The sequence below is a fragment of the Camellia sinensis genome, chromosome 8 (genome assembly GCF_055761805.1).
Source record: "Camellia sinensis isolate YWXY chromosome 8, ASM5576180v1, whole genome shotgun sequence".
Classification (NCBI taxonomy): Eukaryota; Viridiplantae; Streptophyta; class Magnoliopsida; order Ericales; family Theaceae; genus Camellia; species Camellia sinensis.
In genome coordinates, this window is record NC_138968.1 from 178,806,031 (window position 1) to 178,824,667 (window position 18,637).

The following is an 18,637-nucleotide window of genomic DNA, read 5'->3' on the forward strand; positions in this document are numbered from 1 at the left end:
TATTTCATTGTGAATTCGCAGAATCATAGTTGCAAAAGTGGCAGTATTTGAGTTGTCTGAAATTGTTGGGTCCTCAGTGTAGCCATCACATTGTCCAACAACAACCTCAAAATGAACTTGAGATTATGAAAAAGCAGGGGAGACTCGATGGCCACCACAGAGAGAGAGAGATGAAGCAGGTTTTGGAAAATTTTAGAAGCAGAGTGTTTATAATAATGGGGGAGAAAGAAAGAAGGTTGAGTTTGGGGATCTGGAGGGGTAGAAGAGAGTAGCGAGATTCCGGCGGTGGTGGTGGTGGTGAGAGTGGTGTGAGATGGGTGAGTTTAGGAGTGGGAATGGGGTGAGGGACCTTAGACTACAAAAGAACAGATTGTGGACCTAATCTATTACTAAAAGTTGGATAGGGACCTTAGACCGATTTTCCCTTAAATAAAATATTAAAAAAATGTCATGGCATTCCTTAATGAATATTCAAATATATAACTAATAATTCATGTTATTGAGTTGCGTCATACTTGGATTCATGTTGAAAATTGTCAATCTAAACTTGCTAATTTTATATATTACTTGAGTTATGTCGAAAATTCTCATCCTTACCCCCATTTATTTTTGTTCTTATAGCATTGATAAGCTAAAAAATAAAGATTCGATTCAATTAATTGAAGTTCAACTATTATATATATATTTGTTATCTAAATTTTGTTAAATTGTAATGTAATAGAAATAAATTTTTATCTTTTTTGTTTTATCCAAACAATTTTTTTTTTTTTTAATAATGATATATGAAGGGCCCAATTTAAAAAATTTGCCTTAACTCCCTAATTTGAACATTATTTTAATTATGATGTCAGAACTTTTCAATTATAAGTATTTTTTTTTTAGTTATGATAATGAATTAATGCAATTATATATCTCTTAATCTATTTCCCATCTATGTATATATTTGCAGGTAGATATACATACAGATAAACAGTTGCTATATATATGTGTAAAAGACCTATTTGATTGCCGCCTCGGTCAAAGTAAACATACAATTGATGTGTTCTTCATCGTCTTCTTCCCTTAAACCAGTAACAGAAAAGTCCTAAGTCAGATTGAAAACTCAACAATCAACAACTGACAACAGAAATAATCAAAAAAGAAAAAAAAAAAACCCACCTTTCTTTCACACCTGTCTCAAAAAATATACTAGTTTTGCTTCACAAGCTTTCTCTGTCTCTCTCTCATCTCAATTTTTTATTGTTCTCTCTCTACACTGTACGTGTATAAACAGGGCTGCACTCATCAAACCCAGGTTCTTTTTCCTCTCTTTTTTCTTCTTCTTCTTTCCATCTCTGTTTATATATATATATATATATATAACATTTTAGATGAGTGTTTCGAGCTTGTATTGCTTGGATTTCATTGAACTGTTTCAGAATTTTTCTGGGTTTTCAATCTTCACATTTTTTTGAGCTTCTAATCTGTCTCTATTGTTGATATGGTAAATAAATTTTGTATTTTTTTTCTTTATTGAGCGATTTAAAAGCTTTGATTTATCATCTGGGTTTTGAAATTTGTATGTATTTTTTGGGTATTTTTTTGGGTAGTTAATGTAAGTAGTTAGCCATTAATGCTCTGCTCAGGGATTAGATTTACAAACTAGGGTTTCGATTCTGGTGATTTGTGCGTGGTTTCCTCAGATTGAACGAAGATTTGGCTTTTTATTTGCTTCAAAATCGTGGGTTTTCAATGAAAGTGATTGACAATTGCATTAATATTAGCTCCTGAACGATGTAGATATTTCCAATTGTTTAATTTTTTTTATTTATTTATCCCAGTTGTTACCTTTTTCAATTTTCTTGATGTCACAGTTTTCTCTCCTCTAATTGATTATATAATATTCATTCACCTCTCTCTGTCTCTCTCTCTCTCTCTAGATAGATACATACGTATAAAATATTAGTACCTGTTTGTTTGGAGTTAATTTGTCTTATTGTGTCTTTATTTTAATACTTCATTTTGCTGTTTACGACGCCTTCGATTTCTTCATAATTGGCATTAATTTAATAGAGTAGGAATGAATTTTATTCTTGGGTGATTATTCGACAGATTACAACGTTTATTTGAAGGAGTTTGAACGTTTGATCCGTGTTTGAACATTTTGTGACACCCTATGCCAATACAAATTCAAAATTTGGAAAACAAATTGTTGAACCAAGGATTGGGGAAGAGTGGGATGTAAAGAAGAGTTGTTTGGTGGAGTTGGGTGAAAGGTTTTAGCCATGGGGTCGATGAACGTTGAGAAGAAATGGGTATTTCCTCTGGTTATAACCTCGTTCATATGTGTATTTCTCTTTGCAACCTCATTCAACATGGGTCTTGTTTCCTCGTTGCGCAAGATCAATTCAATCATTTCTATTTTCCCATCTCATACCAATCACACGGACCAACTTTTTGCGGAAAGCAAAGTTGTGCACACTCCTCCTCCTCCTCCTGCTGGGCCTTCTATCCCTCGTTTCGCTTATCTGATTTCCGGGTCTAGAGGTGATTTGGAAAAGCTTTGGAGAACGCTTAGAACGCTATATCATCCACGGAACCAATATGTTGTCCATCTAGACCTAGAATCGCCTGTAGAAGAGAGGTTGGAGCTTGCTTCCCTGGTGGCAAAAGACCCACTGTTTGTCAAAGTTGGGAATGTTCACATGATTACCAAAGCTAATATGGTTACTTATAGAGGACCGACCATGGTTGCCAATACTCTTCACGCATGTGCTATCCTTCTCAAGAGAAGTAAGGATTGGGATTGGTTTATTAACCTCAGTGCTTCAGATTATCCTCTTGTGACACAGGATGGTAAGTTGCTTTACTGTTCGTTTCTCTATTATAAACATTGGACTATTTTGGGAAGATGGTTATAATCAGCTTTTTGGTTAAAAGCTAATTAAAAGCTGATTGTGAGAGAATAACCCACTTCCCAAAAAATCCCATTGTTAGTTGAGATGTATTTTGTTTTTCTTCAAAGCTGTTTCATTTATTTAGAATGTTGTGTCCAGATCTTCTTTTCGTTTTTTCTGACTTAAAGCGAGAGCTGAATTTCATTGAGCACACAAGCCATTTGGGTTGGAAGGAGTAAGCTCTCTCTCTCTCTCTCTACCTCTTCTGTTCAGGTAACCATATGTTAAATGTTAATATTTGGTTCTCTTTCAAGGGATAAGAGAGCAATGCCATTGATGGTAGATCCCGGGCTCTACCAGTCAACAAAGCAAGATATATTTTGGGCCACACCAGGGAGAGGTTTGCCAACAGCCTATAAATTGTTTACTGGTTAGTATTTTTTACTTTTGATTATTTCATGTTTTTGTTAATTTAATAGCTAATGTGTGTTGAACTTTGGTTATTTATAGATTCAATCTACAAAACCACAATATCCAAACGGATTGAACCTATGAAATTTCACATTATAATTATCTGTGTTAGTTCAAGTTTCAATTAATTGTTTCAGTTGATTTCTTCTTTGAGTTTATAAGCTCTATTTCAGTAATTATGAATTCCTAGTGTTCTGTATTGCAATGCTAGCTCAGTTTGAAATGAAGTGGTAAATGTTGATATTCTCATGTTTTAGTCACTCTCTTAATTGGTTTTTATCATGAATGTAAAGCAGTTAATCAATGAAATCATGCTGCCTGAGAAAATTCGACCTTCAACCACGTAAGTGGAATAAAGCCACGGATTTTTTAATAATTGAAACAGGACAATTTAAATAGACTACGAGGTGTAATTGCAATTTGCAATAGAACATGTATTCACCCAACACCTTAGGACACGAGATGACAACAGTCGTGCATCGAATTGATCGGGTCATGTAGGAACATGGTTAAGGTCCACCAGTCTGTTAGGATGCCTAAGTTGCATACATTGCACTTCCACTTTGAGACATATCATAATGATTAACAGCTTGTCTCGCCGTAACCTTGTTTCAAATTCTCAAAACTTCTATCCTTATGAAGCGTGGACACTCCAAAATAGGTGTTGTAGTGTCAGTTTCGACAAGGACACATGACATGGCTGCTCGGGACACCCCGGTTAGCATGTCCCTTTATTTAATCAATTTGTTTTTTCGGGGACATGTCAACTAGTTTTTTTACCTTCTACTTTTTTGATGAATGTTGGATGATGAATGGTTTTTTTTTTTTTTGGGTCTTTTTTATAAATTATCTATTAATTATTTAAATCTAGTATTTTTTTGAAAAATATTGAATTGTTTTTTTCTACATGTAATATTAATCTACATATAAATATTTTTTATTGTTGTGTCTGTGCTTCCCAGCTTTTGTCTCTCCATCCTTGCAGGGGCAGAGAACCCATTGTTGTTTCTAATCTATTTCATATATTTCATGTTGCAAATATATGATGAAGTAGAACCATCTCTATCCAGATGACTTCACACTCATGACCGGTGTTATTTCCTCTGCATTGGAGTCTGATTTATTACAAGACATATAAATTTGTTTCAGGTTCGGCATGGATGGTCCTTTCACGTTCATTCGTCGAATACGTCATATGGGGTTGGGATAACCTTCCGAGAATACTACTCATGTACTACACAAATTTCGTCTCCTCTCCTGAAGGCTACTTTCAAACCGTCATATGCAACGTGCCGGAGTTTGTCCAAACCGCCATCAACCATGATATGCACTATATCTCTTGGGACACTCCCCCGAAGCAGCACCCCCACACCCTCAATCTAAACGACACAGCCAAAATGATTGCTAGTGGCGCTGCGTTTGCACGTAAATTCAAGCATAACGACCCTGTTTTGGATAAGATTGATAAGGAGTTATTGGGCCGAAGAAATGGGAGCTTCACGCCGGGTGGTTGGTGTGCGGGTAAGCCCCGGTGTTCCAAGGTAGGGAATCCTAACAAGATTAAACCGAGTCCGGGAGCTCGAAGGCTGCGACGGCTCATAGATCAGCTACTTTTGTCGAGTAAGAATGGTGAAAACCACTGTAAGTAAGATTTCATTGAAGCATTATCGTTGGAAAAAGGGCAAATTGGAAAGTGTTGGTTCAATCTACAAGCCCAACCAGATTAATCGGTCCAATGGGCTAGATATCGAGTTATCAAACCAAAAAAAAAAAATCCACAAGCGCAAGTGTTTTTAAGAATGTTGTATCAAAGAGAGCAAATTTTTAGTTTTTTTTTTTTTTGGGGGGGGTGGGGTGGTTAAAGTTAGCACCATTGTCATCTTAGGTTTTGTCACGGTTAAAAATTATGTAGTTACTTATTTCTACTTTTTTTTTTCTACCCAATTACCCATATTAATTATTCTTTGGTGTTCGCTTTTCTCTCACAAGTTCTGCTAACTTTCATGTTTCAGTTTGATTTTACGTCTTGATGTGTGGTTTTCTTAGTCCATGTTTGAATCTTCGAACTGTGGAGGGATTTATGAAAGAAAAAAAATATATATTGACAAATTTCATCACAAATTTAAAATCCGAACACACTATTATTGTTTGGTGTAATTTCTTGTAAATTGAAAGCGCCCCTTCCTCAGTGTTTCAATAATTAGTTTTTTTTTTTTTTAATTTTTTGTTTTTTAAGCAATTTCTATCTCATAAACTAAATTGTGACAGATTCCTAAATTTAAAGGGGGAAAAAAACATATAAATAGTGTCTATAAATTGCACCAAACAGGGCCTGTTAAAGTTGCAAGTAAAAAATTGACGAGAGTGGTGTTTAAGAAAATAATTTAGCCATATTTTGAGGTAATGGATTTCAAAATTCACTGCTTTGGATTTCAGAAATTGAATATCACCTTCAAATGTAGAATTGAGAGTTCTAATTCTAAATCTCTAAAGAAAATTATAATGATGTGATAAGAAGTAAAATTCATATGTGATGTAATGCATATGTTTATATTTTTGTTTTCTTTTTTTCTCTTATTACATCATTAAAACTTTCTTTAAAACTTCAAAATTAAAATTCTCTATCATTGTTCCGTATCACTAAACAATGAAGCATACTTTTGACCTTAAATAAGTTAGCCCTCATTTTTTTAAATGAATCTAATACGATATTAAGGCCAAGTTTGGCATGACCTAAATAATACAAAAAGTCAAAAAATCACTATCCTATTTAAGTCACATTAACTTATTTAAATCACATCACCTCTCTAACACATCACATCAAAGTCAACCCAAACCCAACCCATATAAGCCAATAAGTCAAAAAGTGCACTTTTTTAGAACATCCCAAACCAACCCTAAATAAGTAAAGCTATGTTTGGCATATTTTTTTTTTTTTGACTATTTTAGTCCTAAAAAAATAAAATAAATTAAAAAATTAATAAGACAAAATGTCACATCTAAATTATAATCATTATTTTTTTCTTATAAAAGTCAAAAAAATCATCTCAAATGAGACTTTTAACCCCAGATTAAAATAATTAAGAAACCAACTCACATCTCAAAGGAAGACTAAGCACGATTAAATGAGGGCTTATTAACCATCACCACCGCACCAACACCACGCTATCACTAGTTTTTTAACAAAAAATATTTTCTGAAAATATTTTCCAATACAATACGTTTTTCATAAGAAAATATTCGTAAATCTGTTGCTCTAGCTATTTCATCCTATCCAACAATTATATTTATAATTTCAAATGATTCTGAACTGTACCATTACAGGATATACAAGAATATTGATTCTCACCCTTCTTTTTTGTCGTCTAAATATTTATCTACAGTACATTTTGAATCAAAATTCATTCTCACTCTTCATCTTGTCGGCATCCGCTGTGTTCGAATGCCAAAATTTGTTCTGTTGCTATAACCTTCCATTCCATGCAGTGACAGATCTCAGCCATCCAAACTCCTCGAAATCAAGCCTGTCCTGGCTTGTATCCTCGTTCATCGTCACTTTTCTTTCTTGGAAACCTAGCCTTCTTTAATTTTTCAACGATTATATTTAAACCATCTCCAAAAGTTTGATATTTCCCATGGAATTTGCAGCAACTAAGGTGGACGACTGACCACGCCAACAAACAGATGAGATGAACTGTGCAGAGTCATCACCGTCATCGCCAGAAAGTGGATCTGTGCTACTGAACTTGAATGACAATGCAGGCATTGGGAAAGCTTTATGGTAGATGAAAACCTGTACCGTAAAGAATAACACCAGTATCAGTCAAAATCAAACTGAAGAACGGTAACACGGATTAATATATGCACCAAGAATTATCAAAGGACATAATATTTAGAGGATGTTAGGGCAGGGATGGATGATGGACGTTCAACCTTCGAAGGACACCTAAATTTGTGTGCAAAAACCAAAGTAAACAAAAATGGTAATAGGTGAAAATGCAGTCAACAAAATGCAGTCTTTTCTAACAAGTCAATTCTCTTGCAACCTCTAATGAAACTTGCAGCTCCCACAGTGCATGTAATCCTGCTTTTTTCTAGGAATCATACTGGTAGTTATGTCCAAGAAAATAGCACAACAAGCAGGTTTGACTGATTCACAAGCATATTTGTCACACCCTAGGACTAGTGCAAAACAAACTGCATTCTTCGTGAGTGACTCTAGTTCCATTCAGTTATGGCTCATTCAAGCTCAACTTGTGAAAGATCATCAAACCAAGCCCGCACTAAGGGGTCTGTGCCCATTAGAAAATGATTAGCTTGTGCAATTTCACTTGGGAATTCTTGTGACTTGTTAGCATGAGAGTAAGCATTACTACGAGTTATTCAGTAAGCATTTTAAATGTAAAAAGGTTGGATAGATCTAATGACAGAATAAAAACAAAATAAATTTATACTTATTCTTTCCCTTCACCTTTAGACTTAAAAAATCATTACCTCTGAATTAAATATTCATACATGATATATAATAATTCATTATATATGCCAGATAAAATACAAAATTATATATTTTGTGCATCTCCCCCACGTGTTGTGTCCTCGTTTTTTGAAAATTCTGGTGTCAACGTGTCCATGTCCGTGTCATTTCACGTGTTCCTGTCTCTGCTGCTTAGCCTAAATTTAATTATTGCACTGATGAAAAACCTTTAACAGATAAGCCACCTGAAGTCAAGCACTAAGATGAAACAAATTAGTTAGTGATCTTGAAAGCCAATTTCATTCATTAACAAAAGCTGATGTCTCTCTCTTCGAAGTAAGAAGTTAACTTTTTGTCACAGTTCTCAGGTAACAAAAGGACTAATATATCCTCATGGCACACGAGATACCTATATTGCCTCTAATTTTGAATGTACTGACTAGGTAACAATGTAAATTTGACAATATCAAACTCTTAGCTGAGCGGAGTCAACCAAGTTCAACCAACCAAGTGAAGAGAAGAGGAGAGCTCTAGACTTGGCACAAACCATAATTTCAGAACAATTTAATTTCCATCAGGTCAGCATAAGCAGCTTACTGACCGCAGAAACTTTTGATCCTACTCTAGTGGCCATTAGAAAGGACTCTTTTGAATGTGCCAGATAGTTTATAGCTGGTAATGTCTCTTGGTGGTACCATAGACCTTGGATCTAATGAGGGGAAGGCTCCATTGCGTAACTCATCACCAATGGACCAAGGAAAAGGCTTTCTTTCTTTTACTAAACTTGTTCTTAAAGACAGCTTTAGATTCTACTATCAGATAATTGTCTCAATAGAAGCTTCTCTTAAACATGCTTGACAAAAAGAAAACACAGAAAACAGTTTTTACCTTGCACATGCTATTGAAGTAGTTACAATAAGCTAGCAAACTCTAACTTCCTAATAATCTATAAAATGCTAGGCGATATATAACATACCTCATTTGTTTCTGAGCCAGTAGCAATGTATCCCTCAGACACAGATAAACCTACAAAGTTCTGCGACAAGGTAACATGCATCATCAGTAAAAGCTATGTCAAGGATACTGAGATTGTCAAAAGCAAAATATGCCTGCATTTCAAACATGACCAGTAACATACAGGGATAAATGAAGAATTTATCAATAATTTTCTTGTCTATCTATCATAGCAATGTGTAAACACCACGGAAATAATACTTAGCACGATGATTAACATTATTTTCCATTCACATTGATATTCAATAATGTTAAACTGAATTGTTTTTTTTTTTTTTTTTTTTTAAAAAAAAAGAAAAAAAAAAAGAAAAATCCACTTTATCCCCCTATCATTTGGCCTCAGAGCACTGTACCCCCCCCCCCCCCCCCCATCATTTAAAAACAGCCAAATGCCCTTAATGTGGTTTTGACAGTTTGCACTTTACCTCCCTACTGTTAAAAATTCCATCTATAACTAATATGGCAATTTCATAGATGCATTTAAGACTGTTTGAACAATGGGATGGGAAGCAAATTATTTACATTAATTACTTGTGTGATGCGGCATTGGCTAGGTGGATGGAAAGGCATTTTGAGGAGGCGGAAATTAAAGAAGCAGTTTTTTATTGCGAAAGAGATAAAGCTCCAAGACCAGATGGTTTTTCTATGACTGTTTTTCAAGATTGTTGGGAGGTGATGAAAGGTGATCTGATGAGAGTATTCGCAGAATTTCATGAAAGGGGGATTGTTAATTTGAGCACAAATGCGTCATTTATTTGTTTGATTCCAAAAAAGAGTTTTCAGTTAAGATAAGTGAGTTCAGACCCATTAGTTTGGTTTCGTCGCTCTATAAAATTTTGAGGAAGGTTTTATCAAAAAGGCTAAGAGTGACCTTGGGGGATACTGTTTCTTCAGTTCAAGGAGCTTTTGTAAAGGGTCGTCAGATATTAGATGTTGTTTTGGTAGCAAACGAGGCGGTAGAGAAATATAGAGTTTTGAAGAAGGTAGGGTTGTTTTTAAAGTTGATTTTGAGAAAGCCTATGATCATGTGTTTTGGCTTTTTTGGATTTTGTAATGTCTAAAAAGGGTTTTGGAGAAGTGGAGGAGATGGATTTGGGGCTGTTTATCAACATGTAATATGTCAATCATTGTTAATGGGAAACTGGGAAATTCTTTCAAGGCCACAAGGGGTTTAAGGCAGGGCGATCCGTTGTCCCCTTTCCTTTTTATCCTAGTTGCGGATGTTTTCGGTAGGTTGGTTGATAGGGCAAAAGAGTTAGATCTGGTAGATGGTTTTATGGTAGGGATAGATATAGTTTGTATTTCTCTCCTTCAATTCGCAGATGGCCCCATATTTTTTTCATCAGGGGAGGAGCGCAAGGTGAGGTGCATCCTTTCGCTATTAAGGATTTTTGAGGTCGTCATGGGTCTTAAAGTTAATTTGAGCAAGAGTAGTATTGTAGGCAGGCATTAACTTGTAACAGAGTCGAGTTCAAAGCTTGGTGGAGATTCTAGGGTGTTCCATAGAGAAGTTTCCCATGAAATATTTAGGGCTTCCTGTAAGGGGAAATCCTAGAAGTGAATCCTTTTGGAAGCCGGTGGTGGGTAAGAGAGGCAAGAGATTATTGGAGGATTGGAAGAGAGCTTTGCTTTCAAAAAGAGGGAGGTACACTTTGATCCAATCCATTTTAAGTGGAATTCCCTTTATTTTTTGTCTCTTTTCAAGGTGCCGATTCGGGTTGCTAAATCTATTGAGAGCATAATGAGCGATTTTTTATGAAAAGGAAAGGATGAGGGAAAAAAAGACGCATTTGGTTAGATGGGAGATTGTTTCATTGTCTAAAGATAAAAAGGGGCTTGCATTAGGGAACATTGTAGCAAGAAATCTTGCCCTTCTCGGAAAGTGGCTATGGAGATTCCCTTTGGAGAGTGACTCATTATGGTTCTCTATTATTAAGAGCAAGTATGGGGTTCATGATGATGGTAGGTCTATTCATGTGGTTTTGAGGGGTAATTGTCGTTCTCCTTAGAAGTCGATATCTCATGGTTTTCCTCTGTTCTCTAGATTTCTCTCTATAAGGGTCGGAAATGGGGAGTCGATCTGGTTCTGGGAGGACATTTGGGTCGGAAATTCTCCTTTTGCTAAAGATTTCCCAGATCTTTATAAGGTTGTAAACTCTCATGGGTTCTCCATTGCACCGTTGGCATGTTCTAGTTTGGCTCCAATTGCTTGGAATCTTAGTTTCACCAGGAATCTTACTGAAAAAGAATGAAAAGAATTGTTTTGGTTTACCTATGAATGAGGTAGAGCCTTGTATTTATAATGAAACAATATTACAAAATAGGAAACGAACAAAATAGGAAACGAAGATAAAAAAAAGTATTAAATCTGTGATTGACACAATTACAGATTTTATACACACGAGAAATGCTATATAACCCAAATATTCTACCAAATATTTTACCAAACCTCTCACATGGGATGGGACTCACACAAATCCACATGTGTGTGGGTCCCACACCCATGTGAGAGATTTGATAAAATATTTGGTAGAATATTTGGGGTCTTTAGCATAACTCTTATACACACTACCATAATTACAATATCACTATTTCCTAATTCCAACATTACCATAATTATAATATCACTATTTCCTAATTCCAACACTCCCCCTCAAACTGGTGTAAAGATATTCAATAAACGCAGTTTGCCAATAGACAACTGGAATAATGTTGGGCCTACAGACTTGATGAATATATCTACTAATTGCTAAGAAGAAAAGACAAAGGATGGTCTCACGATACCAATCCGAACCTTCTCTCGAATAAAATGTGAATCAACCTCCATATGCTTAGTACGCTCATGTAGGATAGAATCAGAAGACAATATAATAGCAAACTTGTTGTCACAAAACAAAGAAGCAGAGGACCAGTCTCCTCAAATCCTAACTCTACCAAAATAGAACGCAGTCTAAAAAGCATGGACACGGACACATGACACGACATTGATACGACACGGACACGTCGACACGTTAATTTTCAAAAAATGCAGGACACAACACGTGAGGGATACGCATGAAATATATAATTTTATTTTATTTATTATATGTTATATATATGAATATATCATTCAAAGATAATAAAAAATGCAATATGAGAGTAATTCCTACAAATTTATATAGTTTTTGTTTTATTATTGTATCTTACGTTGTTTTGTTTAAACTTATAATTAGTTTCACGTGTGTCTAATCGATAGACATGTGTGTTTAAGTGATTGACACATGTGCCCTCCAAGTGTCCAAAAAGTGTCTGGATCGTTAAAAAAATTTAAAAAATAGGATACGTTTTGAAGAGTGTCGGACACGTGTCCTAAGAGTGTCCAAAAAGTGTTAGTGTCCAACACGAACACGACACGACACGACACGACACAAATACGTCACCTTCTTAGAAGTGTCCGTACTTCTTAGAACGCAGCCATAGAATCTCACAAATGCCTTGTACCACAACCCTATACTCAGTTTCTGCAGAAGACCTAGAAACAACTGTTTGCTTCTTACTTTTCCATGATATAAGATGATCACTATAGAAAGTACAGAAGCCAGAAGTAGAACGCCTATCTGTTCTAGATCCTGTATAGTCAGCATTAGTAAAACAGGAGAGTCCAGATTGAGAATCAATTGTGAAGAACAATCCCAAGCAAGGAGAGGTCTTCAAATATTTCAAGATTTGATGAACTGCATCAAGATGTTCTATAAAAGGCGCATGCATGAATTGGCTAACCACACTAACCGCAAATGTCAAATCAGGTCTAGTATTTGTCAAATAGATAAGACGCCAAACAAGACAGTGATACATACTTGGGTCCTCTAGTAATTTGCCAGACTCTGATTCATAGAGTAGAAGCAGGTTTACACCCAACATACCAGTATCCTTAAGTAAGTCAAGAGTATACTTCCTTCGAGATAAGAAAATCCCCTGCTATGAGCGAGCCACCTCAATCCCTAGAAAATACTTGTGATTCCCCAAATCCTTAATATCAAAGGTGTGTCCCAAATTCTGTTTTACTTGATCAATGCCTGTAGAGTCGTCACCGGTAAGAATGATATCTTCCACATACACCAACAAGACTATACATTGGCCTGCAGAATTATGACGGATGAAGCAAGTATGGTCTGAATAGCACAGAACAAAGCTCATGGAGATGATGATTGAGCAAAAACGACCAAACCAAGCTCGTGGAGACTGCTTCAAGCCATACAAAGACTTGTGCAATCAACATACTTGCCCCAAATACTCCCCCTCAACTCGAAAACCAGGAGGAGGTGCCATATAAATCGTCTCAAGAAGAGCCCCATGCAGAAAGACATTCTTGACTTCAAGCTGATAAAGGGGCCAAGAATGGGATGCTGCAAGAGAGATGAGCAGACGAACAAAGGTAAGCTTGGCAACTGGTGCAAAGGTAGCACCAAAATCCTTGCCAGGAACTTAAGTAAAGCCCTTAGTCACTAACCAGGCCTTATAACGGTCAACGGAGCCATCAGGTAGGTACTTAATAGCAAAGACCTATTTGCAACTTACGGTACTCTCGCCATAAGGTAAAAAATCAAATCTCAAGTATGATTCTGTTCTAAAGTTGTCATTTCAGTTTGTATTGCCTCCACCCATTTTGGATTCTGAAGGGCCTCTGACACAGACCGAAGAATAGACTCGGACTCAAGCTTGCCTAGGAAAGAATGATATGAGTCGAAAACCCTGTCATATGAGAGATATTGGGAAATGGGATGATTAGTACTACACAGATAATCCCAATGATTGGGGGGATGTCGATCCCAAGGAGGATTACAACGAGGAAGAGAAGGAGATGTATGTAAAGGGGAAGAATTACCTGACCCAAGATCCAGAGAGGTGGCAGGAGGGGGCAGAACACGTAGGCAGCAAGAGTATACGTGCAAGGAAAGAGGCGAAAGTGGAGGATGAGAGGGAGGGTCAACCTTATCTAAAATAAGGACCGGACGAACACTTTGAGTATCTGAAGAGGAAACCTGCATCGGAAGGTTAGGACTAAAAAAAAAGATCTTCACAAAAACTAACATCCAGAGTATGGTGAAAGTGACAAGACACGGGATCAAAACATCTATACCCTTTAGACATGGAAGGATAACCCAAAAAGACACAACGAATAGACTTGTCATCTAACTTAATGCGAGTGGAACACCGGTCCTGAACAAAACATGTACACCCAAAAACACGAGGCAAAAGAGAAAAAATGGTAGTCTTAGGCATAAGAATATGGAATGGAGTAAGGCCTTAACACACGACTAGGAGTCCTATTAATGAGATAGACAACAATAAGAATAGCCATGTGCCAATAAGACTTGGGCACACTCATACCACGAAAAAGTCAACGCACGACAGACATAATATGACGGCTTTTACATTCAACCATACCATTTTGTTCAGGGTTCCGAGTATAAGTAAATTGTTGAAAAATACCCGTTCAATTAAGGTGAAAACGAAACTCATTGGAGATGTATTCCCCACTATTATCAGAGCAGATGTTCCTAACAATGGTACGAAATTGTGTCTTACCATTTGCAAAAACTGAACAAAGATGGGAAACACATCAGACTTGCGACGAAGTAAATAGACCCAAGTACACCTAGTGTAATCATCAATAAAAGTCACATAACAACGATGACCCAAAAAAATAGGAACAGGAGAGGGACCCCAAATATCAGAATGAATAAGGTCAAAAGCACTAGGGACATGTGTCATATGTGGTATATAACTAGTACGGATACGTTTAGACAACTCGTAATTAACACAATGAAATTTAGAATCCTTGCAAGCTTTATTTAATAACAGAAAAAGTAGACATAAATATTGAAAGTCAACATGACCCATGCGGGCATGCCATAACTCTAAAGTTTGAACAGAAAAAACACAAGATATAGAAGCAGGCACAACAGATGCCTGAAAACTGGCTAAAGTCGAATAAGGCTGGTCCGGTGGATCCCCAAAGTAGTATAGCTCATCGCGCTCATATCCCCTGCCAAAAATCCTCTTCGAACTCAGGTCCTGTAAAAGACATGAAGAAGGTAGGAAGATGACGACGCAATTAAAGTTTTTTGCAAAACGAGTAACAAATAAGAGATTATAAGCAAACTTGGAAACATGCAACATAGAAGATAAAGTGATATCAGGGGATAAAGACACAACACCCTTATGTTGGACAGAAGAGTAAGAACCATCAGCAAGACACACAGATTGGGCAGCAATGGCGGGTGCAAGAGAAGAAAGAAAAGAAAACTCACCAATCATATGATCATTAGCCTCAGAATCCATGAAGAACTAGCAGACCGAACATGGAAAGCAGTAGAAGTACCTGTAGCAAGGGTGGCAGTAGAGGATGATGGACCAAGAGAACCAATGGTGAGAGACCCAAGTTGGGCCTGAAACTGACCAATCTGAGTCTGTAACTATTATAGATTAGGGACATTGGGAGGCTTAGAAGCAAGAGTAATTTCCACCAAAGCAGCAACGCAAGAAGAGCCAGGACCACGAGGATGGGAAGGGCATTGCCTCAACTCAGGATGAAGTTTGAAGCATAGGGCTTTGACATGTTTAGGCGCACCACAATGATGACAAGCAACAGAACTGATGGAACTCCAAAAACCAGAACTCGCGGCAAGAGCTATCTGATCTACTAAAACTGGAGGTACTAAAGGAACACTGGGTTGAACTACGCTTATCACTGTCAATAATGGCAAAAGCCTCATAAAGAGATGGCATGGGTGATGTGTTTAGAATTTGAATTCGAAGAGATTCAAATTCAGAGTTTAAACCTATGAGAAACTGATAAGTGTGCTGTCGGGCAAGCCTCTTGGACACAGGGATGGCAATTTAAACCCAGTCCGATGGGGATCCGACTCCCCGATCCCGATTTGAGCGGTTTTTCCTCGAAAAATATCCCCAACGAGACGGGGATGGTTGTAAGAAAAATTGATATAGAGAGAAATTGTATGTATTATGATTGATGTTATTGATTTTATATTGATATCAATTACAATGATTCATGATTCCTATATATAGAAGAGAGTGAGTGTGTAGTAGGTAAGGAGTAGGTGAAGTGGAGGTGGTAGTGGTGTAGTGGGTTAGGTTTAGTGGAGTAGGTGAGATGGTAGTGGTGTAGTGGGTTAGGTTTAGTGGAGTAGGTTTAAGTGGGTGAAGTAGGTGGAGAGTAGGTGGATTTTAACAGCCCCCCGCAAATTCAAGGGGGATAGGAACTAACCAACTTGAGTTTGGAGAGAGTAACAAAACAAGAAAATACATAAAAATAAAAGAGGATAAGAGACACTGTATGGTCGTGTCAGACCATTGGTGAAGACACTGGATGGTGGTGTCATAACGTTGTAGAGGACACTGTATGGGGGTGTCATAACCATGTAGAGGACACTGTATGGTGGTGTCATAACGGTGTAGAGGACACTGGATGGCGGTGTCAGACCGATGTAGAAGACAGTTTATGGGGTCATGTCGGACCGTTGTAGCACACTGTGTGGTCGTGTCAGACCGATGTAGAAGACAGTTTATGGGGTCATGTCGGACCGATGTAGAAGACAGTTTACGGGGTCATGTCGGACCGTTGTAACAGACATTGTTGTGACAGTTGTTGTGACAGTTTACGGAGTCTTGCTGGACCCTTGTAGAAACTAACTGGAATCAATGTCGGGACAGTTTACAGAGTCTTGTCGGACCCTTGTAGAAACTAACCGGAATCAATGTCGGGACAGTTTACAGAGTCTTGTCGGACCCTTGTAGAAACTAACCGGAATCTATGTCGGGACAGTTTACAGAGTCTTGTCGGACCCTTGTAGAATCTAACCGGAATCTATGTCGGGACAGTTTACAGAGTCTTGTCGGACCCTTGTAGAAACTAACCGGAATCAACGAGACGGGGATGGTATTTAAAAATCAATCCCCAATCAGTTTTGGGACCGGGGACAGGGATAAGTGTCCCAGCCCCATACCCGGCCTCGTTTGTCCCCGAAGTAAATTTACTATTTTACCCATATATATATAGAATAGAAAGGAGAGTGGACGGTCCATACATAACTCTCTCTCTCTCTCTCTCTCTCTCTCTCTCTCTCTCTTCCCTCTACTCTCTCTCACTCTCGCAGCTCTCCTCCTCCTCTTCAACGCCACCGCCGCCACTGTCCGCGATGCTGATCATCCTCCTCCGTCGTTGCAGTCATAGCCTCCGTCCATCGCCTCAGCACCTCCGTTGTTGTCGCAGTCGTCCTCCGTCGCCTCCGTCATCCTCCATCGCCTCCGTCATCATCCTCCGTCGTCCATTGCCTCCGTCCTCAGATCTGTACTGTTTGTGTATGGATTTATATGTATGTTTTGTCCATCGCCTCCGCCCTCAAATCTGTACTATTTGTGCATGGATTTATATGTATGTTTTTTCCATTTTTTCAATCCTCCTCAGATCTATACTGTCTCTACTGTTTTTTTTTTTTTTGTGTGTGTTCAGTCCTCCTCAGATCGGTTGATGATTTTGTTAATGTTGATGTTGAAAATGAAACAAATTTGGTGTTGATGGTGTTGTTGAAACATATTTGGTCCGGGAAATTTTCGAGGTCGGGGAAACCTGATCCCCTTTGGGGGGGCGGGAACGAGGACGGTCATAGGTTCGGGGATCGGGGACAGGGAGTGTGGTCCCCGGCCCCGCTCCGGCCCGTTGCCATTCCTATGGACACAAGGGGAGGCAGCTTCTGGTGGAAGTTTAGTCAAATGCTCACATTAAGCAAGTTCCTCCCAACGAGCCTGAAGATATCCAAAGAATTCAGCTATAGAAAGGCCAAGAGAGGACTAAGAGACCTGGGCTATATCCTGGTAAAGCTCGAAGATACGTGCATCATTGTGAGCATGAGCATACATCTGTGACAATGCCTGCTACAAACTTGGAACTGTATCGCAATAAAGGAACATATGATAAATCTGATCTTCCATGGAATTGAACATCCATCCCAATATAGTGCAGTTATCGATATTGCACTGAACACGTATAGGGACTGTCGTAGCTGGCGGGGTGATAGTAGATAAAAGCCAATGGGCCTTTCCTTTTCCCCAAGATAGAATTTAAGAGAACAGCTCCAAGCAGCAAAATTCTTCCCATTCAACATCACACTCGTAATACGATGAATAGGAGTGTGATGGGAAAGAGAAAAATCAATACTTGGAACAAGCACAAGTTTGGTGGAGACCGCAGTAGATACCTCAGTAGGAATGGTAGAAGATGAGTTATTCATGGGGAGATGATGAGGGCTGAAATAGACAGCAATACAGCAACACTGTCCGAGTAAACAATAAAAAAAGTTGGAAAAAACTCAACGGCTAAATGCTACCGAATAAACATGGTAGCCTGAAAAAAAAAAAAAAAAAAAAGGGTCCAGAAAAGTGCTTAAAGCATCAACACTACACCCTGTAAAAGAGAAAAAAACGGTTTAGACCACCCTAACGAGGGTGTCGAACTAATCTAGGCCAGGGGGAGACCTGGTCGAAGTACTCTAGGCCAGGATGAGACCTGGTTGACAGCAGCAAGGCCCTCGGCAGGTGTAATACAGTCCTGCCGAGGTGTAGAAGAGGGAGGGTAAATGGTTTCGGATGGTCTAGAGGGGAAAGGAGGTCTGTTGGCTGCTGGAGGAAGAAGAAAGAAGATGAAGAAACTGCTAGGCAGTGAAGAACAGGGGCCAACAGAGAGGAGGGGGTGGTCTAGGGTTTCTGTGTTTTGGCTCTGATACCAAAAAGAATGAAAAGA

At 38.1% G+C, this 18,637-nt stretch overlaps 2 protein-coding genes across 23 annotated transcripts in view; one reads left to right on the forward strand and one right to left on the reverse strand.

Moving 5' to 3' along the window:
• Positions 1-888: 888 nt before the first annotated feature.
• On the forward strand, positions 889-5,307 carry LOC114316536 (beta-glucuronosyltransferase GlcAT14A). 2 transcript variants are annotated; one of them, XM_028263205.2, is made up of 5 exons: positions 889-1,294; positions 2,092-2,835; positions 3,036-3,111; positions 3,191-3,306; positions 4,497-5,307. In XM_028263205.2, the coding sequence occupies exons 2-5, from the start codon at positions 2,265-2,267 to the stop codon at positions 4,994-4,996; spliced, it is 1,263 nt and encodes a 420-aa protein (XP_028119006.1). In that variant the 5' UTR covers positions 889-1,294; positions 2,092-2,264; the 3' UTR covers positions 4,997-5,307. The 2 variants fall into 2 exon arrangements, with proteins under 2 accessions (XP_028119006.1, XP_028119007.1); XM_028263206.2 differs by having other exon boundaries at positions 1,157-1,483.
• Positions 5,308-6,610: 1,303 nt separating this feature from the next.
• LOC114316535 (protein SPA1-RELATED 3) overlaps positions 6,611-18,637 on the reverse strand; it is a 33,849-nt gene continuing 21,822 nt past the window's right edge. For 11 of the 21 annotated variants that reach the window (XR_014338766.1, XR_014338764.1, XR_014338767.1 and 8 more), the window contains 2 exons: positions 8,798-8,857; positions 6,611-7,140 (listed from right to left, as the gene is read on the reverse strand). Coding sequence is in view for 14 of the 21 variants with exons in the window: in XM_082884235.1 (XP_082740361.1) it covers positions 6,952-7,140; positions 8,798-8,857 (249 nt within the window). In the remaining 7 variants the exon portion in view is untranslated. Of the gene's footprint in view, positions 7,141-8,797; positions 8,858-11,053; positions 14,893-18,637 lie in introns of those variants that run through there. The other 10 variants (XM_082884229.1, XM_082884225.1, XM_082884230.1 and 7 more) reach the window with 2 other exon arrangements.